The sequence below is a fragment of the Typopeltis vanoorti genome, chromosome 20 (assembly GCF_054136105.1).
Source record: "Typopeltis vanoorti isolate ZY-2024b chromosome 20, IOZ_Tvanoo_1.0, whole genome shotgun sequence".
Classification (NCBI taxonomy): domain Eukaryota; kingdom Metazoa; phylum Arthropoda; class Arachnida; order Uropygi; family Thelyphonidae; genus Typopeltis; species Typopeltis vanoorti.
The window spans coordinates 86,736,715-86,755,028 of record NC_143568.1 but is presented as its reverse complement, the minus strand read 5'-3'; the positions used below and the strand labels follow the sequence as shown (position 1 = coordinate 86,755,028).

The window sequence follows — 18,314 nt, the reverse complement described above, 5'->3', positions numbered from 1 at the left end:
TTGGCCAGTCTCACTTAAAATGATAGCTGAGCAACAAAATATCAAAAGAAAGAAATCACAAAAATAATTTTGACAACAATGAAAAGTTTAAGATGGTAGAATAATTCTGCAAAAATAGTTACAAAAACATCTCAAATTTTAATAAAAGTTGAAATTCAATATTCTAAAAAACAAGATCACAATCATAAAATGCTAACTATATTCAATAGATCTGCTCAATGAAACGTCTTTCTGGTTACAAAATGAAAACAGACCTGAAGGGAAGTCTTACTCTTGCTCTTTCATACTCTCAATTCTTTTTTTTTGCCCCTTCTCTATCATACCACACAATAGCAAAAACTTCTCAAGTTGCTTGAGCTCACACTTTTTCCCCTAAAAGAATCCACACAAGCGTTTTACTTCTCTCATTACTGTTAGTTAATCATTTGCTTGATCTTCCACCATTTTTTCTATGTTATCATTCATAATTCATTCACTACTCACTCTAGCAACTACATTCTCATCTACATTCTCTGACACTATTGCACCTTTTATCAGTAACATTCACTATGCCAAGTTTTCTTTCAACTTAAGGTGAGGTAGTCAATCTAATACAGAGATGGCAGTGTTTTCATCCCACAAAATAGGCAAACCAACCAGAAAAAGAATACCTGCAATTAAATGACGACAACAGCAGACAATCCAGATAGGATTAACCACCCTATTACATCATAGTAATCAGGTTTCTAAGAAGCGAAGTCATGTGGTTGTTAAGCTACTGAGCTTCACATGTAAAGGAAATAGGAGAAAGAGGAGTTTGTATACTAAAGATACAGAAAAAATATAATGTTGGAATATGTTTTGTGATATGAATTTTGTAACAGCAAAAAAAAAAAAAAAAAAAAAAAAAAAAAGAGAGAGACAGAAAGAAAGAAAAACAATATTGATCATCATCAGCCATTGTCAATCCATTGCTAGATGAAGGCCTTTCCAAGATTATTCTAAAACCGTCTGTCCATGGCTCTCCTTTCCCATGTCACTCCTGCAAATCTGATGATATCATCAATCCACCATGAAACTCATACATAAAATTATATATATATATATATAATTACCCACCTTTACAACGAGTTGCCCTAGTGTTGCACTACCTTTAGACTTGAACTACGTTCAAGCACAAACTTAACTGTTTTGCTTACTTAGAAGAAGGAGTAAAAAAAACCAAGTTTATAAAATTACCTGGTATCCAATATATATATATATATATCAGTTGCTTGAAATTAACTGTTTTCTAGCATAAAGCACTGGTCCTGTCCATGACTAACAGCTGATTATTAAATATGTTGTCCTGATTATTAGTCTGCTATTTTTCCTTTTGAACACTGATGATGGGACAAGATACTTATCCTGAAAATCTATATATCTATAAATAGAAATAGTTTATTTAATATTAGAAGCTATTCCATTGTGAATATACAATGAAACAATGATGTCTGTCACATTACATACCTTTGAAACTAAACCTTTATAAATATTTTTGACATTGTACAATTCAAATGCAGATCCTTCCAAGGTATGACTGTTCTTCCAAGTGCACCATGAAGGTAACACACATAAATTAATTATGAGAAAAATGATGAGTATGACTTGTGAGAAAAGTGAAAAAAAAAAAAAAAAACAGATAAAATAATCAGAGAAAGGAGGAAATAAATTTAAAAAACATATCACTATCATTAACACCAGCCCTCAATGGAGTCAAAACACACATCATGGGACATAAACAATGATATACACACAAAGACCAGCAAACCATGCTTTCAACTCATTCAATGTATCTGCATTCACCACAGTGTCAGGCAAGCATTCTATTGACCAACTATCCTCGATGCAAAGAACCTACTCCTTATGCCTCTGTTCACAACCCTTATACAACTTCCAGGTATGTCCCAGGTAGTCTATGAAAAATTTCTTCCACATTAAACTGGTAACAACACAACCATTTACCAACTTAAATGTCTCAATCATATCCTCTCTTTCTCCTATTCACAAGGCTTTGCAAACTGCATTCCCAGGATTTGTTCTCATATCCCAAATGCCAGTTACGACCTTAGTCAGTCTCAGTTTTCTCTGGACCCTTTCCAAATATTCTCATCACAATGAAAAACCAGGGACCAAAATCTGTGTACAATAATCCATATGAGGCCTGATCAATGCCTTAAACAATGGAACCAGAATCTTTTTATTTCTACAAGGTCTTCCACATCAATGAAAATTCTGATGTGATGACCAGCCTGGTTGGCCGAGCGGACAGCGTGCACGCTATCCAACCAACAAGTTGTGGGTTCGAATTCCGCTGTGGACATGGATGATTGTCTTCAGTGCAATGTGACCTCTGAACTTCAGATTCTTGTCCATCACCACTCCAAGATCTCTTATCTTTTCAACTTCTTCCAAAATTTCCTCACCAAGCGTATACTTTGCATTCCGTTGTTGCCTACCAAATTTCAAATTCTTACACTTGACAACAATGAAATGACAGTTCCATATTGTTGCCCAATCTATTCAAGTCCTCCTGTAAGGCCACAACATCTGCTTGATTTCGCATCATTCTCCCAAGTTTTGCATCATCTGCAAACAGCTGTATATTACCAGTTAAATCTATCCCAATACTATTAATATACAAATTAAATAACAATGGTCCTTAGTGGTGTGCCACAACACAAATTAAATAACAATGGTCGCTAGTGGTGTACCACAAGCGGTACACCACTAGTGACTTTCCTCTTACAAATAGTGCCCCCCCCCCCATACACAACTTGCTGATACCTATCTGATAGCCATTCACTTATCCACCCCACTAGTCTATTATCCAATACCACTGCTTCAATTTAATGACTAACTTGTAGTGTGGAAATCTATCAAAAGACTTTGCAAAATCAAAGTATACCACTATATATACATCTCCCTTGTCCAATACATTCTTCACCTTGTTACAGTACATAAAGCAAGTTTGTAAAATATGACATCCATTGAATAAACCCATGTTGACAAGCACAAATGCGTTTTTTTATCCACCCACTTTTGCAACCTATATCTCACCAACCTATCCAATAGCTTAACTACAACTCCAGATATACAATCAACCTATAATTTGTTGACTAAGGCAACAAATTATAGGTTGATCTGCCATATTACCACCTTTGTGAAGTGCAACAATTCTGCCTTCTTTCTACTCCTTTGGGACTTGTGCTGTAGCAAGACTTGTTCAACAGATAGGTCCAGACTGATGCTAACTTCCTGGAACATTCTCCAAGACAGTATGATATGTCATCAAGTCCTATTGCCTTATTGACATCTAGCTTACTTAACTCATCATATACCTCTTGCTCACTCCCTATTCTTCAATCATTTCATTCTCTACCCTTGAACTTCTGATTTCACACTGCAGATGAAACACCCTGATGAACTGCTCACTGACACCTTGACTATGTCCTCAGCAGCAGTCACCAATCTCCCAATTTCAATCCATTAACAGCATCTTACCATAATCATTCTTCCTTCTACTTTCCACGTATCTTCTTTGCCTGATTTGCTAATTTCTGCCCATACTGCACTTTTGTTGTTCTCACCAACTGAGTCACTCTCCGGTTCTGCTCTTTATACTTTTCATGCAATGATTATTACCATTATTCATCTTGAGCTGCCTCCAAAGTGATTTCTTCTTCCAGATTTCATACTTAATTCCTTCGTTCATCCATTTGACACCTACCTTATTCAGCCTTTTGACCTTCGGAATACATTCACACATGGATGCTGTTAAGTATTTCTTTGTCAGTTCCCAGACAGCATTCATTTCCTTACCACTCAATTCCTCATTCCATTTAGCAGCTCCAAGATGTCTCCTAAGTTTGTCATAATCACTAGCCTTGTTTGTACTTTCGCATATATCTTTTCCTAACAAAATTCATATGGCTATCCACAATCCATATGATCAATCTCTCTGGATGGAAGTGTGAACCCCCCACTCACAATTACATCCTCTGATGAAATGATCAAATCTAAAACTCTCAATCCCTGCACACCCTGCTTTACATACTACTTGAGATAGTTGTCTCTCAAGAACTCAAGAAATTCATTTTCCTTTTTCCTAAATGTTATCTCTTCATTCCAATCTATACCACCATAATTAAAATTGCCCTTCCTTTTTTCACTAACATTCCCAAGTTGTTTATACATTTCTTCATCACCACCCTCCACATTCCCTGGCCTATAGCAACATCTAACTAAATATGTCTTCTTGTTAACCTCCACCTCACAGCCTCATAACCATTGCCACTATTTCACTCTTTCATGTCTACCTTATGTGGACATAATTCCCCTGCTATCATTAGCAGCACTTTCCCCCTCTCTTCTTGTCCTTTCTACCTTCCATTCTATTTCCGTTAGGATATCATCTTCATTCAACCATGTTTCTCTTATTCCAATGATTTTTAGGGAGAAAAAACTCAATCAATGAAACAATTTCTTCTCCTAACATTTGTAAACAAACAGCAGTTCACTTTTAGTTCTATAACCATTGCTACCCAAGCCACTTGTTGGTTGTGATGTTGCTACCACACCTGTCCATGCCTACTCACCTTTATTACTATTTACCACATATATCTGCAGAGTCTTGACTATCTTGATCTATTCCTATTCCATTTCTGCATATATGGGATCTATTCTATCCCATATATGCATTCACTACTACTTCCTATGCCATGTCTCACTGTCTACCCAGGCTCCCCTCACTTCCCTGTTCCCCATTCTCACACTACTACTGTTTCCACTGCCAAGCACTTCCGTCTCTTCAATACCACTCTCCTGATTTTCACTTCTTACTTCAAATCACTTGCTTACATCACACACACTGCACTTCCATTCATCAACAGTTCACTCATTCCAAAACCTTTTAAATGCAATCACGTCGTGTCTGTATAATTCTATTCTTCTGTCAATATATATGCCATACATCCGCTAACTGCACTCCCTTATCCTCACACAATAACTGTGTGAGATTAATAAGTGAACTGCGCAATATACTGATGTATGTGCACATGCACCTAGATGCATGCATTCATGTGGGCAATTATTACATAAATATATTCAAATTTTTCATTAGCATTAGAATAAAAACTCTTTCTTTTAAGGTTACATGGTGATCAGCATTCATTTTTACAAATTTAATTTATTAAATATAAAAAATATATAAATAAAAAAATATAAACTAAATAAACCACTAAAACTGTGGTAATAATAAACTGAATTTACTTTATTAATAGTAAATAAAATAACATTTTAACACGAGTGTTTTGTGTCCCTAAATTCGCAAATGTGAATTAGAATTAAAAAAACTTCATGAATTCTAAATATGAAAATAAAAGAACTTTCATGATTCTAAATATGAAAAGAACTTACATGTTGCACTGACTTTATTAAATTTGCTTCATTCATAATCTTTTCCTAAAACAATATAAACCAAGTTTAATATTTCATATAAACACTTCTACTATTTAAAAGAAATATTAATGAGAAAGTTATGTTCATTTACAGTGAGTTACATGATATCCAAGCCACTATCAAGTGCTGATACAGAGGTGAAGGAATTTTCTCCCCTAGAAACTTCGGTTTTTTGTACTGCAAACTAGCCAGAAGAACACAGAAAATTAAGAGACGTGATACAGTGTCCTCCTCATAGTATTAGCTGCTTCAGCCATAATATCAAATAATAAACTCCTGAATCAGCTATGTTCCACCTATGATTCTGGATTCACAAGATTCTGTCTGCCAGCCTGAGTCTGATAACATCTGCCTGAGTGTATATGGCTTGGTTAGATAGGTAAAAATTTCATTCCTCTCTCGTGTAAAGTGCTGTCATATTCTCCACCAGAATATGACAAACAGTGAGACATGTATTGCATTTTTCACGCATGAGAGGGTTATCAGCCCTCAATAAATAAGAATGTGTGAGATGACAGTGACTTATGAAGAGCATAGCAAGAACAACATCTCTTCTCTTTATACATTGACAATGCTTAATTTTAAGCTTAATGTCATATAATTTGCTTGTCAATGCTTCCTGCTGTGATAACTGCCATTGGGCAATTAGCTTTGATCTAATAAAGTGTCTATAGTCTGTATATGATACTGTCAAAGAGTACGTGGAGAAAATATGAGCTAATCTAGCAGCTGCATCTGCAGTCTCATTTCCCTAAATTCCAATGTGGCTGGGAATCCAGCATAATTGAACATCAAAATTAAGGGTTTTTCATCATTTATGGATTATATATAGGAGAAGAGATAGAATATAAAGCGTTCAATGAGTCTGTATAAACTACAAGCTTTGCATAGTAGTTTTCTTTTATATGCACGAGTGCAAGCTGAATGGCATGCAACTCTGCTGTATAATTACTGCATTCGGGTGGGAGATAATGTTCGAAACACAGCCAACATAAGTATCAGTTCTTGAACATTCAGTTATAGATGGGACAAGAAATCAGACTGGGCTACTCTGTGTGCATTAAACAATTCTAGAAAGATGATAGAGTATGAGACTTCTGTAGTTGACAGAGTGAGAGTTTGTACTCCACCCTCCATGGAGGGATGCTGTTTGGTATAGGCAATGTTGTCAACATTCATGCCAAAAGCTTGCATAGTCTCGTTAATACACATACCAAAAGTACATATGGCAGTCTGAAGTGTGTGATATTGAGCTTCCCAATGGAGAGAAAATAGAATTTATCTTTAGGGCATAATTAAGAGACAACTGTTTCTGTCTAGAGCCAGTTCATTTGCTTCAATATAAAGGCTTTGAATGGGTGATGTGTGAAAGACACCAGTAGCTATCCATATATCCTGATGAAGGATGGGATCCAACCATCACAGGTTATTCTGTCTTGCAGAACCAAAAACTTGAGACATAATCCAGCTTTGAATGTAGAAGTGCACGATAAAGACAATGGAAATGCACGATAAAGCAATGGAAATAAATCGGCACCCAATTCTGTATAGGATTGAAGGCGGTTCAACAGTTTCTTTCACTTTTCACCTAGTTGACGAATGTGTGCAAGGAATGTAAGTTTTCTGTCAAAGATGAGTCCCAAGAACGTGACTTGGGATATTCTTTTAATGGGACAGTTCATCCCATTCTTAATTCAGAATCTGGGTGAAGAGTGTACACAGACACTTTCGACAGAAGTGTACACAGACACTTTTTTTGTTGAAAACCTGAACCCATTACTTAGAGTCAACAGAGAAACAGGATCAATTGCTTGCTGAAGTTGTCTTTCAATTACTTCATGTTACGAGGGTGACAGTAAATTGTGAAGTCATCAACATATAGAGCATTGTTTACAGTGGGAGGAAGCTGTTTCGTGATTGACTTAATTTGATAACAAAAAGTGTCACACTAAGACAGAGCCTTGGGGCTCTGTCTTAGTGTGACACCCTGTTCTTGATGATATGGTCGAGATAGCATACTTCCCACTCTGACTTGGAAAATTTGCCTGGACAGAAAGTTTTTAATAAATACAGGAAAATATCCCTGAGACCCAGGTCATAGAGGCCTTTTAATATGCCATATCTCCAGGCTTTGTCATAAGCTTTTTCTATGTCAAATGAAACAAGATGTTCTTGCTTCAGAAATGCATCTCTTATACAAGTTTCTAAATGAACAAAATGGTCTAAAGTTGAACGATGTCTATGAAACATTGTACTGGAGAGAAGATTGTTGCTTTCTAAATACCAAAGAAGTCTGGTATTAATCATTTTCTCTAGTATCTTACAAAGACAGTTGGTCAGAGCAATAGGTTGATAATTATTTGCTTGTGTTGGATCCGTTCCTGGTTTTGAGATAGCAATGACAACTGACTTATGCAAAGAATCCGGAAACACTTTCTCTGCAAGTATTTTGTTGTATATTAAGAGAAGGAAATCCGTAGAAGATGATGGTAGATGTTTTATCATTTCATAATGAATGTCATCATAAGGAGGAACTTTTTAGATCCTCCTTAACAAATGGCTGATTGTATGCCTCTAGCCCACTGGTAGAAAAATGTAGCCTTTGTTTCTCTTGCTGTTCTTTTAGCATTAAAAATTCAGGAGGATATGAAACTGTCGCTGAGATTCTAGCAAAATTTTCTCCCAAAGTGTCTGTAACAGCTTTGGAATCAGCAATAACACTTCCATTATGGTCTAAAAATACACAAATGGTGTGTTCCATATCTACCTTTCATTTTTTGGATTTTATCCCATCCATATTTTCCACTGGTCATTTGATTAATTGATGCGGTAAACTGGATCCGTGATAACTTGTCCGGAAACTTTCTGACTAGATGGCATATAATTCTGCTGCTGCCTATTTCACAAGGCCAAGCCATATTTTAGGACAAAGAATTTAAAAATGTCAGAAAAATATCAATAAAGCCATTTTGCATAAAGCTGCATATCATCATTTGATTTCATAATGATTGCCACAACAGATTTAGTAAATTTATTATTGTTGGGGCACAGAAATCATAGCTGGTCAGAAATGCATAGTGAAATAGCCAAATTGATTTACAAGATATTGACTGCAGATACTCAAATCTGTAGTTGATACACTGCTGCTGATGAGTGATTATATACATTTGCAAAGAACTTTTCTAGAAATGAATGTAACAGAGCAAATTTTATCGGTAGTACTGCTACTTCCAGTTCCCAAATGTAAAGTCATGTAGACGCATTTCTTTTGCTATGGTCAATATTAAATCTGGCTAGCTTCTATTATAATAGTTACTAACATACAATTAGAAGAACAAACATATATACACAGTATGCCGCAAAAAAACTTCAACAACCCCCTTCAATACATGCACTATTGAGATATACCATTTGACTGTATGCACATTAATATTATTATTATTATTACCCCAAAACCTCATAGAGTCAAAGACTCATCTGGGAGGTCCTTTTTTCACACACAGCTCACCATACCGTGCCTTGAACACATTCAAACTCCTTGCAGACAACACACTCTCAGGCAAGGCATTCCAATCATTTACAACTCTGCATGAAAAAAACCTGCCTCTCACTCGCCTACTCATACCCTCTTTATACAGTTTCCAGGTATAACCTCAGGTTCTTCCACTATTTTCTGCAGAACTTCTCCAGCATTGATCCTATAACAACCCCTTACCAACTGGTAGGTCTCTATCATATCTCCCCTCTTCCTCCTGTCCACCAGACTGCAAATTACATCTTCTCGATCTTTCCTCATACTCGACACTCCAGAGATCAGAAACTACCTTAGTCAATCGCCTTTGGACCTTTTCCAACATCTCTTCATCCATCTGAAAACCAGGTAACCAAATCTGGGCACAATAGTCCATATGTGGCCTAATCAAAGCCTTATACAATGGAACAAGAATCTCCCTACTTCTAAACGTCAGTGTCGTTTGTGTTGTCTTCACAATTTTGACTATGTGTCCCCTAAATTTCAGATTCTTATCCACTATCACCCGCAGATCTCTTATTTCTTCCACCTCCAACAATATATCCTCACCAAGCATAAATTCTGCATCCCATCTTTGTTTTCCAAATTTTAAAACCTTACATTTTGCAACATTGAACTCACATCCCCATTTCCATGCCCAATCGCTCATTATTGAAGTTGTCTTCACAATTATGAAGGGTAGTGAAGATGTTGTAAGGCCACAACATCTTCACTACCCTTCATGGTTTGTCCCAACTTTGCATCATCTGCAAACAACTGAATATCTCCATCCAAATCTTCACCTGTATCGTTAATATACAAGCTGAACAGTAATGGCCACAAAAGAGACCCCTGAGGCACTCCACTAGTGACTTTCCTTTTCCTGGATATTGCTCCCCTATACACTTGTTCATACCTATCAGATAGCCAGTCTCCAATCCAATGCACTAATCTAACCCATCTGCTCTAGTTTGACTATCAATTTATCATGAGGTACTCTATCAAAAGCCTTTGTGAAATCTAAGTATATTACTGTGTATCCTTCTCCTCTGCCCAAGGAAGCAGACACTTTATTGTAATCAGTAAGTAGATTACTAAAACATGACCTCCCTTTAGGAAATCCATGCTGTTCATCAAAGATAATACCATTGTTGTCAACCCAACTCTGGATCCTAGTTCTCACAAGCTTCTCCAACAACTTAACCACAACATCTGACACACAGGATTATAGTTTGATGCTTCAGTTCGATCACCTCCTTCATGAAGTGGCACAATCTTGCCCTCTTTCCACTCCTCAGGGACTTGACTGAGTGCAAGACTCGTATTAAAAAATATGTCAAGACAGGTGTCAACTGCCTGGCACATTCCTTCAAAATACGTGGTGATATATTATCAAGACTCACAGCCTTATTAACATCTAGTTTACTCAACTCTCCATACACCTCTTGCTCACTTACAGTCAGTCTCTCCTCCCCATCATCTACTGCTCTCAATCTCTCCATGAAGTCACATTCACAAGATTGAAAGACCTTTATGAATTGCTCATTAAGTATCTCCGCCACACATTCTGCAACAGCTGTCTTTATACCATTTTCTCCTATCAATGTCACCCTTCCATAATCATTCTTTCTTTTGCTGGCTACATATCGGAAAAAACTCTTAGGATTCTTTCTGGCCTCATTAGCTAACTGCTGTTCATACCTCTCTTTAGCCTCACCAACCAAGTCTTTGTAGACCTCATGGAATTGGTTATTTCCACTTCTCTGCTGCCTCCACAATGCCCTCTTTCTCTGTATCACATGCTTAATCTCTTTATTCATCCATCTCACACCTACCTTATTTAACCTTCTCACTCTTGGAATACACTTAGACATTGCATCTACTAGATAGTTTTTGAAAATCCCCCAAGCTGCATTGATCTCTTTTCCAGCTAACTTCTCATTCCATGCTACACCTGCAAGCTGTCTCCTGAGCTCTTCATAATCATTCCCCCTTGTAGTTCCACATATATCCTTTTCTCATAGAGGTCCTCACACTGCTGGCAACCACCCAAGTAATCACCTCATGATCACTATCACCAATTGGTGGATAATTTGACACCTCATTTATAATTACATCCTCTGATGAGATGACCAAATCCAAGGCCTCAATCCCCATATGCCCTGACATTGTGAGGATTGAGGCCTCATTATTATTACTGTCTGAGGTAGTTATCCCTCAAAAACTCAATAAACTCATTTTCTTTACTTCCAGTTGCTATCTCATCATTCCAGTCTACATTGCCATATATTGCCCTTTTCTTATTTGCTTGACTAATTTGAATATACATTTCATTACCACGACCATCCACATTACCTGGTCTATAACATCATCATCCAATCAAGTATTTGATTCCATTCACCTCTATCTCACACCATACTGCCTCAAAACCACTGGCACTATTTCCCTCTTGCATCTCTACTTTGTATGGACATAACTCTTTCTCTAACATCAATAGCACCGCCCCTTTTTACCCCTTCTATCTTCACGAAACACATCATACCCTTCCATCTCTATTCCTGTCAGGATGTAGTCTTCTTCCAACCATGTCTCACTTATTCCGACAATCTTTAGGTGAATAGACACAATTAATGCAACCATTTCATCTATCTTGTTTCTTATACTTCTAGCATTTGTATACAAACACAACAGCTCATTTCTGGATCTACAGCTAGTTCCACTGTTATCACTCACTCATTTTGATCTCTCCATGCTCGACTGGAGCCATTTCCCTTTCTTTTTAAAACCCTTCATTTTAAAACCTTTTTCAATTCCAACTGTTTCCTCTTGATCCCAGGTCATCCCATTCTTTCCTGTCTACATATGCTCTCACCCCCTCTCGGAGCATCCACCTTTCTCACACTGTGTACCCCTGTCCATCCTGAGCCTCTCCGTTTCCCTGCTCCTCTTGCACACCCATTCTGTGCTCTTCTATTAATGTGCATGCAGTCATTACATTACATTTAGCTATAGTAATGATGATGATGTTGGAAGAAAAGATGTTTATTGTTGAGCATTATTTTCGTTCATACAGAGTTGGTAGAGCAAATAGTCCAAGTTAGGTTATTTCACCATGTTTTGTAGAACTTGCAAAAGTTCTCTGTCATCTTGAGAACAAGGGTTGGGATATCTGCTGGACATATCGTGTAATTTTATTCCTTAATTCGTCAAAGTTTTGCATGTGCTACAAACCTGTCTTGAAAAACAAGGTGCCCATTTTAAGCACATAATCTACTGTTGTTAATGCTTCATTCAAGCAAGATTCCACTGATAGTTGTGGATCATATGTGAAATATATGATCATGTGTAAACATATATTTCTTTGTTAATAAACCCATTTACTCCATAACATCTATCACTGTAGTTATTCAGTACTTTTTTTTTTGTGCCACAAAAATCAATATGATTGCTAAGATGGCACTATTTTTTTTAACCTTATTTTACAGTATTTTGTACCTCAACACTACTCGCATTTAAAAAGTAGCATGAAGTAAAAAAAAATCAATAAAAGTTTTGAAAATAAATACCTGGTTTTCATTGTCTTTTCCTAGAAGAGCTTTTTTTGCTACAATTTTAACAGCATATTTTTTCAATGATACTTTATCAAATGCTTGACGTACTTCTCCATATGCCCCTCTTAAGAAATAAAAAATATATTAATTATTTGGGGAATGATCTTTTTTCTACCTTGTTAAAATAAAATAAAAAAAGTAAACTTCAGTGAGACAAATATTTCAATATATCTGAAATATAACATAAGAGATACAGTAATTATTATAAATAAAAGGTATTAATGGGGTGTGAAGGGGGTGGTGAAGCGTAAAATATAGCCTCTCCACTCAAATACCAACCTCACCTTCTCGTGGTCCATTCTGTTTTAAAAGTACAAACGAGGCACTCGCCAATGGGTATGGGCGAGTGCCATAGTGACAGTCCAGAGACATTAGGTGCAACCCTACCACTGGACTTACCCAACGAAACCCGTAACTTGTCTCAGAGAAATTTAATGTAATTTCAAGTCTTAGCCAAAGTAAAGCTGGACAGACTATTAGGGAAACGACCATGACTCAGGAAAAGGTAAACAAAACTGGAAGAAGGAATATATAATAAAAATTGCAACTTGGAATGTAAGGAGCACTGCACGCAAAGAAGAGGAACTTGATGAACAACTAAACAAATCCAATGTAATGATATGTATAGTAACAGAAACAAAGAAAATTCAAAAAAGGTACCAAAGAAACAAATAACTATGTACAAATATAGCAGAGTATAAAAAGAAGAAAGAGCAAAAGTAGGTATAATGATAGACAAATCTATGAAGAACAATATCATATAATATAACTACAGGACTGAAAGACTAAGAGAAATTAGACTCAAAACATTTAAGAGGTCACATAACAATAATCGCGGCATATGCACTAGAAGAAGAGAAAGAAAATGAAGAAAGTAAAACCTTTTACAAAGAACTGCAGAAAGTCATAGATAAAACAAATAAATAGATAAGGACTATTTACTACTAGTAGGTAATTTAAATGCCAGAATAGGAAACAGAAAATGCAAAACAAGCATAAGAATATTTGTCGAAGATGCATGTAATAAAAATGGACACAAACTGCGAGATTTTGGATTTTGTCATAATAACATGAGAATAATGAATTCAGCATTTAAAAATAAAGAAATGCATAAATATACATAGTTGGGCAGATGATGTAAATCAGTTATTGACCATGTAAAAATATATTTTTTTTATATTCTTAAAAAGTGTTTGTTCTTCAATACTTATTAACTTAGTTTTGTTCTTGTCTAATTATGTCATACTCCGAGTTGTTGCAATCTCATTGCTTTAAACAGACTATTATCTATAATCCTGTCTATCAATTTCTTCCCCCCCCCCTCAAGGATGTGACTATGCTACTTCACATGCTCATATTTTAGAATTTAGGAAATGCCTCTGGCAGGAGCTAATTCCTTTGTCTAAATGGCTGGCTTTTTCTCGCACTGATCTCTGAAAATTTATTTGTATTTACGACTGCGCTATTAGAGATCGCATAGAGGAATTGTATATTTTTCCTATACATGGAAAAAAAAAAAAAAAAATGCCGAGCACAACACAGAAATATCTCTAATATTTATCTCTAGGTCAAGCAACATTTAAATCTACTATTCATCAGTCGTGGCTACTTTACTCTTAAGGTCGAGGTTCTGTCTTTTTGAGAAGTGTATTGGTCAGGCAGAATCAGGCAAATTATTTGACAAACAAAACAATTTATTCATGCTAAATTAAGTACAAAAACAGAAGTAACACTATACATACTAAATTAATCCAACTCAAATTCACTAACTAAAATGACATGGAAATAATATAAAATTCGCATGTCTGGTTCTTCACTTGGTTAATTAAACAATTCTCTCTTAAGAACTGTTTAATTAATGACTAATGCAATAAATACGCTCACATGTAATATAGACAGGGGAGCAGACTTGTACACACTTTACATTAATTTAACTCAGACTATAATTATTATTAGGCTTAACTAAAACTTTCACATACTATTCCTTCTTCAATACATAACAATAACTAATTCCTTATAACTTTCCAAAATACTTCACTATAAATTTTTACAAAAACAGGCTTTCTGTCTTTACTACTGTTCTTTATGCTAACAAAATTACTTTCCGGTAAATTTCACAAACGGGCACTTTTTATGATATCGATGATACTTCACATGCGGAGATCGCCAAGGAATTTAGCGGTGGGAACTATAGAGTATACAGTCACTGCTATTACGAAATTTCTGTCATCATTGGGCATCGGATGGTGGGACATGGATCCCCGTCCTTGGAACGGTAGGATACATCTGGAAACTCCTCGCAGCGAGAGCAGGAACAGAAAACCGGAACAGCAAGCCTAGCCTCTTTTCCTTCGATTCCTCCCGCTTTTGTTAAACTCTCCTGACCTTGGAACTCTTATAGATTTATTGGCCCGGATTTTCTTGAAGGGGGACTTCTCAGCCACCCAGCAGTCGCTGAGTCAAGTCAGGAAACCCCGTACTTCACTGACCTTTGTGAGTTGCAATAGCCTCAGGTCTTACATGTTAATCCCGTCTGAGTTAATTCTTTGTCTGTACAATTTCTTTATTACAATTTATTGTAACTTTTTTTTTTCAGGTTTATTACAGCAAGAATGAGTTAAATATTAATCAAATTACAAGTATATTAATTTAATTTTATTTCAAAAGTAAAATCGGTATAGAAAAAATTTTATACTAAAATCCTTCTATACAAAATTTTACATAGGCTTACTCTCTCGAAAAAAAAAATTTTTCGAGAAAATTTTTTAAAAATCAGCGCTTCATATTTTCTGGAGATCTGAAAACTTGTTTTTCTTTCCTTTTAGTTTTTCTTCTTCTTATTATTATTATTATTATTTCAGGCGACTCCAGGAGTCCTTAGACTCATCGAGGGAGGCCCTAAACATCATGTCCACACAACTATGCGATTACATTCTCACAGTATCTATCATACCTTGTCTTGAACTCGTTCAACGTCATAGCACCCACAACAGACTCTGGCAGCTTATTCCACTCATTTACCACTCTAAAAGTAAAGAACCCAGCTCTAACACCCCTGCTAACCACACTCTTGCCCAGCTTCCATAGGTGTCCCCTAGTTCTCCCACCACCAGTCCTGATCTCAAAAATATCCTCTGAATTAATCCTATAGAATCCCTTTAGCAATTTGAATGTCTCAATCATATCTCCCCTCCTCTGCCTATCAACTAGTTTCTGCAACCCACAAATCTTCAACCTGTTCTCATATGGTTCATTCCATAGACCTGTTATCATCTTAGTCACTCGCCTCTGGATCCTCTCCACCTCCTCCCCATCAAGGAGGAACTGAGGTGACCAAATCTGGGCACAGTAATCGAGATGAGGTCTTATCAAGACTCGGTACAGAGGTACAATAACTTGCTTGTCTCTGCTCGTCAAGGTATTTTTCAACAACCAAGTGAGTTGATGAGCTGATTTAGCTACTTTTGCAGTGTGCCCCCTAAACTTCATCTCCTTATCCACCAACATTCCCAAGTCCCTGGCCTCATCAATCTCTTGGAGTACAGTTCCACCAATGTGGTATACTGCTGCTAATCTTTTCACCCCAAAATGCATAACCTTACATTTTGTCACATTAAACTGACATCCATTCTCCTTAGTCCAGAACTCCAATCTATCTAAGTCATCCTGCAAGACTTTGACATCTTCTGCATTCACTATTGCCCTACCCAACTTTGCATCATCAGCGAACAAATGAATTGTTCCACTTAGATCCTTCCCTATATCGTTAATGAACAGATTAAACAGCAGTGGTCCAAGAACAGAACCCTGCGGCACACCACTAGTCACAGGCCGTATTTTGGACTCTACTCCTGAATAAACTACTCTTTGATATCTCTCCATCAACCAACCACCTATCCATCTCACCAACCCTATATCCATTCCCATATGTTGAAGTTTACGGATTAGTATTCCATGTGGTATCCTGTCAAATGCCTTTGCCAGGTCCAGCAGTATCACTGTAAATCCATTTCCCTTATCCAGTTCAGCCGTCACCTTGTTATAAAACTTGAGCAAGTTACTGAAGCATGATCTACCCTTCACAAAGCCATGCTGTCCCCTGTACAGTATCTCGTTTTCATCAATCCATTCCTGTATTTTTCCCTTGACTACTTTCTCCAAGACCTTGACAACGACTCCTGATATGCTGATCGGTCGGTAATTTGCAACCGTAGTCTTGGATCCTCCTTTGTACAGTGAAACTATTTTCCCCTCTTTCCACACCTTCGGGACTAAGCCAGACCTGAGACTCAGATTAAACAACATGGTCAAGGGCATTGATAATTCTTTAGCCGCTTCACGCAAGACCCGTGCCCTGTATACCATCCAATCCCACAGATGTGTTCACATTAAGGTTCTGTAATAAACTAGTCACCTCCACTTCATTCATCACTATTCCCGTATAAACTAATGATTCCTTCACTTTTTCAATGTCACCACCTGGATGATATGCTTTTGTAAAGTGCGCGCTCAGTAACTCCACTATATCGACTGATTTAGTGACCTCCTTACCATCGTCATTCCTTAAAATCATTTTGCCGTGTACAGTTTTTTTCTTGGTTGCAGCATCTTGAAAGAACTGTTTTGGATTCTCTTTTGCTTGCAAAGCTAGTTTCCTTTCATAATCCGCTTTTGCTTTTTTTTACCACACTCGTTACCTTTCTGGCCTACACTTTATACCGTTCGTGTGCCTGCAGGTCACCCCTTTCTTTAAATTCCCTCCACAGTTGTTTCTTTTTTTTGCAGCTCAAGCTTAATGGTGTTATTCATCCATTTAACCCCTACTTGTTTTACTATTCGGACCCTAGGTATACAATCAGCCATTACCTCCTGTAAATGCTCCTTGACCACGTCCCATGCTCTATCAACGTCCAGCCCTTGCAGTTGTACATGCCATGGCACTGATCCAAGCAATCTCCTAAGCTTGTCATACTTGCCAGCACGGTAATTCCACATATACCCTGTCTTAATCGAAAATTCCACACCTTTAGCCACCTCCCAGGTCAAGACCTTATGATCACTCTCACCAATAGGTGGCAACATGGTCATATTCATTACAGTCAAATTCTCAGATGCTATTACCAGGTCAAGCACTCTCACACCCCTAGTATTTTCAGTTTCATGCTGTCTCAGATAGTTATCCCTTAATAATTTAATAAAATCCTTTTCCTTCCTCACATGTGTCCTCTCCTCCTTGCAATCAATGTTACCATAGTTGAAATCCCAAATTGAAATTCTTGTGGCCCTAAGTTGTACCTCTTTCACTATATGCTCTACTCTCAAGATTATACCTATTCTCCTTGCTATCTTTTAAAGTTTTGAACCTAATTAATTTTCCATTAAACTTACACAATTAAGTGTGCAGCATTTGTAGCAATAGCTAAATTCCAACCTAACAATCCACTTATAGCTTTTCTAAGCATAAAAAGAAAACAGGAAGTTGGCATAATTAAACTGCTGCTGGGATTAAATATCAACCTCATGTTTTCTGTGCCTGTTCCACCTTGATTTATTATTATTACCCAAGACCTCATGGAGTTAAAGACTCATCTGGGAGGTCCTTTTATCACACACACAGCTCATCATACCATGCTTTGCACACATTTAAACTCCAAGCAGACACCACAATCTCAGGCAAGGCATTCCAATCATTTACAACTCTGCACGAAAAAACC

The 18,314-nt window shown here is 36.9% G+C and overlaps 1 protein-coding gene across 1 annotated transcript in view; it reads right to left on the bottom strand.

Moving 5' to 3' along the window:
- The window catches only part of LOC150095633 (serine/threonine-protein kinase Chk2-like), a 266,187-nt gene that overhangs the window by 146,207 nt on the left and 101,666 nt on the right, over positions 1–18,314 (bottom strand). Inside the window, exons 6-7 of the mRNA XM_090409930.1 lie at positions 12,556–12,664; positions 5,437–5,481 (exon numbers count right to left, since the gene is read on the bottom strand). Coding sequence (XP_090266056.1) covers positions 5,437–5,481; positions 12,556–12,664 — 154 coding nt within the window. The remainder of the gene's footprint in view (positions 1–5,436; positions 5,482–12,555; positions 12,665–18,314) is intronic.